This window comes from Salvelinus alpinus, chromosome 9 (assembly GCF_045679555.1).
Source record: "Salvelinus alpinus chromosome 9, SLU_Salpinus.1, whole genome shotgun sequence".
In the NCBI taxonomy this organism is placed as follows: Eukaryota; Metazoa; Chordata; class Actinopteri; order Salmoniformes; family Salmonidae; genus Salvelinus; species Salvelinus alpinus.
Genome location: NC_092094.1, coordinates 1,449,170 through 1,456,584, shown reverse-complemented (window position 1 = coordinate 1,456,584; position 7,415 = coordinate 1,449,170). Strand labels below are relative to the sequence as shown.

Sequence of the window (7,415 nt, the reverse complement as noted above, 5' to 3'; positions counted from 1 at the left end):
TTTAGTCAACACTCTTATCCAGTGCTATTAGGCTTACGTGTCTTGCTCAAGGGCACATCCACATATTTTTCACATTGTCGGCAAGGGGATTCGAGACAAATCTTTCAGATACTGGCCCAACGGGCTAACCGCTAGGCTACCGGCTGCCCTATTTGAGAGAGCATGTGCCCCTGTGCCCCCTATGGGCATGACGCCACTGCTCTGGAATCAGATGTTAACCAAATGTGTAATTTGGCCTATTAATGTAACGTCCTGACCAGAGTTATTATGTGTTTTGCTTGTTTAGTGTTGGTCAGGACGTGAGCTGGGTGGGAATTCTATGTTGTGTGTCTAGTTTGTCTGTTTCTATGTCCAGCCTAATATGGTTCTCAATCAGAGGCAGATGGTAATCGTTGTCCCTGATTGAGAATCATATATAGGAGGCTTGTTTTGTGTTGGGATTTTGTGGGTGTTTGTTTCCTGTCTCTGTGTTTGTTCTGCACCAGATAGGACTGTCTCGGTTTTCACGGTTTGTTATTTTGTAAATTGTTTGTAGTGTTCACTTGTTCTTATAATTAAACATGTTGAGCACTGGCTACGCTGCATTTTGGTCCTCTCCTTCATCCCAGGAAGAAAGCCGTTACAATTAAACACAAAAACGATGTTTTAAGTGAGAATTAGGCAGGTCTGTCGCAGAAAAAGAAAATTAATTCTTGCTTAGTTCACCCATATTTTATTTTTGTAAATAACAGGAGTGTGTAGTTCCAGTAGTTAGCTACACCGCTACATGGTAAAACAGTAGTGTGTAGTTCCAGTAGTTAGCTACACCGCTACATGGTTAAACAGTAGTGTGTAGTTCCAGTAGTTAGCTACACCGCTACATGGTAAAACAGTAGTGTGTAGTTCCAGTAGTTAGCTACACCGCTACATGGTAAAACAGTAGTGTGTAGTTCCAGTAGTTAGCTACATCGCTACATGGTAAAACAGTAGTGTGTAGTTCCAGTAGTTAGCTACACCGCTACATGGTAAAACAGTAGTGTGTAGTTCCAGTAGTTAGCTACACCGCTACATGGTAAAATAGTAGTGTGTAGTTCCAGTAGTTAGCTACATCGCTACATGGTAAAACAGTAGTGTGTAGTTCCAGTAGTTAGCTACACCGCTACATGGTAAAACAGTAGTGTGTAGTTCCAGTAGTTAGCTACACCGCTACATGGTAAAACAGTAGTGTGTAGTTCCAGTAGTTAGCTACACCGCTACATGGTAAAACAGTAGTGTGTAGTTCCAGTAGTTAGCTACACCGCTACATGGTAAAACAGTAGTGTTTAGTTCCAGTAGTTAGCTACACCGCTACATGGTAAAACAGTAGTGTGTAGTTCCAGTAGTTAGCTACACCGCTACATGGTAAAACAGTAGTGTGTAGTTCCAGTAGTTAGCTACACCGCTACATGGTAAAACAGTAGTGTGTAGTTCCAGTAGTTAGCTACACCGCTACATGGTAAAACAGTAGTGTTTAGTTCCAGTAGTTAGCTACACCGCTACATGGTAAAACAGTAGTGTGTAGTTCCAGTAGTTAGCTACACCGCTACATGGTAAAACAGTAGTGTGTAGTTCCAGTAGTTAACTACACCGCTACATGTTAAAAGAGCTGTTAACTACTGAAAAGACTACCAACATTTGAATTCAGTTCAACTACCACTAAGCTACTGCAAAATGTATTCAAATTCCTAGATGTAGTTCACTAGTCCCCAGAATTATGGAGTAACATCCTCTAACTGGGTGGGTCAGGCTCTGAGAAAGAGGCTTAAAGGACTATGAAAAAAAGGGGTTATGAGTCAAATTGCTTAAAATTTGTCAACCAAGCTGTACAAGGTAATAATATTTTTCTCCCCCTCCCCCAGCCTGCCAGTCCCGTGGTTAATGTGGTCGTCGCTCCATGGTTTTGCTCCGGTGCCCGTCAGCTCCAATGGTCTGTTCTGTGCCATTGTGTTGCTATTCCTCATGCTCCTCTTCGTCATCATCAGTATTGCTGTGTGTAAGTGGAAGATGAACAAGATGCTGGGATCTACCATGTTCCTTCTCTATTTTGTCTTCCTGGTCCTGAGTGTTCTGCTAGAGGACAGAGTTATCATCTGTCCTGTGTCCATCTGACACTCTTTTGTCTTCCTGGTCCTGAGTGTTCTGCTAGAGGACAGAGATATCATCTGTCCTGTGTCCATCTGACACTCTTTTGTCTTCCTGGTGCTGAGTGTTCTGCTAGAGGACAGCGTTATCATTGATTGATTGATTGATTGATTGATTGAATTTATTTGTCAAATACATAAGGGCGCTTCAGAAGGTGACACCTCCACAAAATAGTTGTTTGTTTCATAACATGAGATTATTAGTACAATTTCCTAATAAACATTAAGTGCACACACACAAATGCACACACACACACCCAAACGTACACACACACACGCACACACACACACATGCACGCACACAGAAACGTACACACACATGCTGGAGGATCAAGTCATTATATGCTCTGTTTCAATCTGAGACTGATTGTGTGAGGCCTCTCTTTTGAGGCTGATTGTGTTTGAGTTTGAGTTTATTTTTATTTTTACAGGGACAGTGCACATTAATCAACGTTTCAGTAAAAGTGCCGGTTTTAGCCAGCCGGCTAATTTTCAACCACAGTCCCTGGGCAGGTTATTAAAAACAATTACAATATAGACAATAGCAACATAGAACAAGCAAGACGTAGCATACAGACAGAGCAACATAGAACAAAAAGCAGCAAGACAAAATTCATAAAAGCAACAAAGTGTTTCCACACCTCACAAGTTACAGACATGGAAAGTGGCAACACACAGCTAGGGACCATGTTCACAAATCTGATTGACCTTTAGCCATGTCTTCAAGCATTTTGTGAAAGTGTGATATGTGGTGCAGTTATGTGTGTCTGATGGCAGTGTATTCCAGACATGGGAAGCTCTTACAGAGAAAGCGGATTTACTAAATGTGCTTTTCCTTAGGGGAACTATACAGTCACCTCTCATGGCAGACCTTGTGGATCTGCTGCCATATGTTTGGGTTTTCTGTTTAACAAAAATACTGAGTGGAGGGGGAGCCAAGCCATTTAGGATCTTGAATACAAGACATGCATCGGTGTATTGCACAAGATTTTCCCAACTCAGGAGCTCATGCTTTCTGAGGATGTGACAGTGATGATGGCTATTGGGCTTCCTATCAAGCACTTTGAGAGCCTGTTTGTAGACAGACTGAATAGGTCTTACTGTTGTACAGCAAGCTTGGGCCCAACTAGTCAAGCAGTATGTTAAGTGGGGGAGTATCATAGATTTGAAGTACTTTTTCACCTGCTTTTTAAAAGAGAGGTTGGAATCAAGTACGATGCCAAGGTACTTAAAATCAGATACCACCTGGAGCTTCTCCCCTGACACATAGACATCTGGCTCAGTAGCATCTGTTGCCCTCTTTGTGAAGAACATGCAAACAGTTTTTTTCACATTGAGATGCAAACACGAGTCACTGAGCCACTTTGTAACCTGGACCATTACAGTAGTGAGTTCTTGTGCAGCTTGTTGTTTGCTCTTTGCATGCACATATATCACTGTATCATCTGCATACATTTGAACTTCAGACCCAGTACAGACAGAAGGCAGATCATTAATGTACAGGCTGAACAGGAGGGGCCCCAGTATTGACACTTGGGGCACGCCCACATCATAGCTGAGAGTGGGCGACAGCTCATTGCTCACTCTGACACACTGAGTTCTGCCTTCAAGGTATGATTTCATCCATCTCAAGGCATCAGGGGAAAAGTTGAACTTGGACAATTTTGTGATGAGAATCTCATGGTTAACAGTATCAAAAGCCTTCCTTAGGTCCAGAAACACAGCCCCAACAGCACCCCCTTTGTCCATCTGGGACTTCACATTTTCCAGAAGAAAGCAGTTGGCCGTTTCTGTGGAGTGTTTCGCTCTGAAGCCAAACTGCATGGAATGTAATGTGAAGGGGCTGTTGTTGAGGTGGGCAATCAGTTGTTCTGCTACATACTTTTCAACAACCTTTGGCACCACAGGGCCTGTAGTTACTCACGTCAGCAGGGTCGCCTGATTTAAAGATGGCCGTTATTATGGCCGACTTCCATACCCTTGGAAACACACCGAGACCAAAAGATGTGTTGGTGACCTTAGTAATGGGGCCAATGAGTGACTCTTTGTAGTTTTTAAGAAAGGTAGAGTCCATCCCAAACACATCTTTGGCTTTAGAGTTCTTTAGTGAGCTAATCACCTTGTTCACCTTTGACTCAGAAACCTCCCTCATGATGAAGACAGGTTGAGTGTCATTCACTAGCACTGAGCCCAAGAAACCAGTGGAGGGGTTCTGTGTCAGTACCCTGACAGAGTCAATAAAGTAGGAATTGAAGGCTATTGCTATTTCGACTGCATCCTGTGTTAGATTGTTATTCACCATGATTTCTAGTCTTTTTGCAGTGTTACTATGGTCTTTCCCTGTTAACTTTTTTAGATTCTCCCATATCAATTTAGAATTTCCCTTTGCTTCACCAATTATGTTAATAAAAAAGTTTGCCTTGGCCTGTCTGATTTCTTTCATCACCTTATTTCTCAACATGGTAAACCTACGTCTGTCATGCTCTAATTTAGATCTTAGGGCTATTTTTAGAGCATAATCTCGTTCTTTCATCAATTTCCAGATTTCTCCATTTAGCCAAGGAAGAGTGCTCTTTTGGCCAGGTTTGGATTTGATTTTCTTTAGGAAACCATTTATTGTAGTCTGGATTGTGGATAGAAAAACTTGACTATCAGCTTCCACGTCTGTATAGGACAAGAGATCATTCCAGTTAATTCCCTTAATTGCGCTTTCAAAATAGCTTAATTCACTCTTAGGTATTCTTAGTTGATCCGGCTTTCTAACAGTAGAATGGTTAAACCTGCTCTTAGACAGCTTTCTGGCTATAAGTGTCAGATTATGATCAGACAGCCCAGTAACCATATTGAATGATTTAGTCACTCTCTCTGGTTTATTACTGAACACCAAATCAATCTGTGTTTTAGAGCAACAAGTCACCCTGGTTGGCCCTTTAACTAGCTGTGTAAGGTCAAAGGTATTAGTGATCCGTTTGAGGGTTTTCCTACAACACTTGTCTTCATAATTAATGTTAAAATCTCCCATTAAGATGACCTCTTTCCCAAAATCACATTCCCTAAGCATGTTATTAAACTGATCAAAAAACACACTTTTGGTGTGTGAGGTGTGAGGCCTCCCTTTTGAGGCTGATTGTGTGAGGCCTCTCTTTTGTCCAGCATGGTGTCTGACCAGATGAGTCTACAGGCATGGTCTACAGGCATGGTGTCTGACCAGATGAGTCTACAGGCATGGTGTCTGACCAGATGAGTCTACAGGCATGGTGTCTGACCAGATGAGTCTACAGGCATGGTCTACAGGCATGGTGTCTGACCAGATGAGTCTACAGGCATGGTCTACAGGCATGGTGTCTGACCAGATGAGTCTACAGGCATGGTGTCTGACCAGATGAGTCTACAGGCATGGTGTCTGACCAGATGAGTCTACAGGCATGGTGTCTGACCAGATGAGTCTACAGGCATGGTGTCTGACCAGGCATGGTGTCTGACCAGGCATGGTGTCTGACCAGGCATGAGTCTACAGGCATGGTGTCTGACCAGATGAGTCTACAGGCATGGTGTCTGACCAGATGAGTCTACAGGCATGGTGTCTGACCAGATGAGTCTACAGGCATGGTGTCTGACCAGATGAGTCTACAGGCATGGTGTCTGACCAGATGAGTCTACAGGCATGGTGTCTGACCAGATGAGTCTACAGGCATGGTGTCTGACCAGATGAGTCTACAGGCATGGTGTCTGACCAGATGAGTCTACAGGCATGGTGTCTGACCAGATGAGTCTACAGGCATGGTTCCAAATTAAAGGGATACTTCAGTTTAAAGGACGTTGCTAACTAGCGTTGCGAATAGACACCATAGACGTCCAGTCATTACGCTAACGCTAGTTAGCATTGGCTCGCGAAACTACCTCTAATTTTCTTCATATTGGATGCAGAGACATAAAGACAGTATCCACGAGTTCCTCTGACTCTGGGGGAGTACATAAAGGCCTTCGTTGCCAACATCCTGAAGTATCCCTTCAACATTTTTTTAAAGAGTTAGGAGCACCACATGAAACTTAGGAGCACCAGAAAACAGGATGTGTTTAATTCATAGCGATACAGACTATATTGGGCTTTTATGAATTCTACTTTTGAAGCACATGTTGTGTCCTAGAAACTAATAAGTAACAAGACATGGTATCAATAACAAGATCAAACTAGCTGAAACGAGCTGAAACGAGTCACTTACTATTCTCCACATGGCAGCTTGTTGTCATTGTTGCTAGCTGTCTGACCATCCAGAACCGTAGCAACACATGGCAGCTTGTTGTCATTGTTGCTAGCTGTCTGGCCATCCAGAACCATAACAACACATGGCAGCTTGTTGTCATTGTTGCTAGCTGTCTGGCCATCCAGAACCATAACAACACATGGCAGCTTGTTGTCATTGTTGCTAGCTGTCTGGCCATCCAGAACCATAACAACACATGGCAGCTTGTTGTCATTGTTGCTAGCTGTCTGGCCATCCAGAACCATAACAACACATGGCAGCTTGTTGTCATTGTTGCTAGCTGTCTGGCCATCCAGAACCATAACAACAAATGGCAGCTTGTTGTCATTGTTGCTAGCTGTCTGGCCATCCAGAACCATAACAACACATGGCAGCTTGTTGTTATTGTTGCTAGCTGTCTGGCCATCCAGAACCATAACAACAAATGGCAGCTTGTTGTCATTGTTGCTAGCTGTCTGGCCATCCAGAACCATAACAACACATGGCAGCTTGTTGTCATTGTTGCTAGCTGTCTGGCCATCCAGAACCATAACAACACATGGCAGCTTGTTGTCATTGTTGCTAGCTGTCTGGCCATCCAGAACCATAACAACACATGGCAGCTTGTTGTTATTGTTGCTAGCTGTCTGGCCATCCAGAACCATAACAACAAATGGCAGCTTGTTGTCATTGTTGCTAGCTGTCTGGCCATCCAGAACCATAACAACACATGGCAGCTTGTTGTCATTGTTGCTAGCTGTCTGGCCATCCAGAACCGTAACAACACATGGCAGCTTGTTGTCATTGTTGCTAGCTGTCTGGGCATCCAGAACCATAACAACACATGGCAGCTTGTTGTCATTGTTGCTAGCTGTCTGGCCATCCAGAACCGTAACACATGGCAGCTTGTTGTCATTGTTGCTAGCTGTCTGGCCATCCAGAACCATAACAACACATGGCCTTCTGCCCCTTTGAAGCGCATGCATCGTTTTTGTGACATTGACAGCTAACC

At 43.5% G+C, this 7,415-nt stretch overlaps 1 protein-coding gene across 1 annotated transcript in view; it reads left to right on the top strand.

Moving 5' to 3' along the window:
* Window positions 1–4,582, top strand: part of LOC139584097 (sodium/potassium/calcium exchanger 1-like) — a 53,381-nt gene extending 48,799 nt beyond the window's left edge. Inside the window, exon 12 of the mRNA XM_071415605.1 lies at window positions 1,878–4,582. Within this exon, the coding sequence (XP_071271706.1) occupies window positions 1,878–2,127 (250 nt within the window). The 3' untranslated portion in view covers window positions 2,128–4,582. The remainder of the gene's footprint in view (window positions 1–1,877) is intronic.
* The last annotated feature ends 2,833 nt before the right edge of the window (window positions 4,583–7,415 follow it).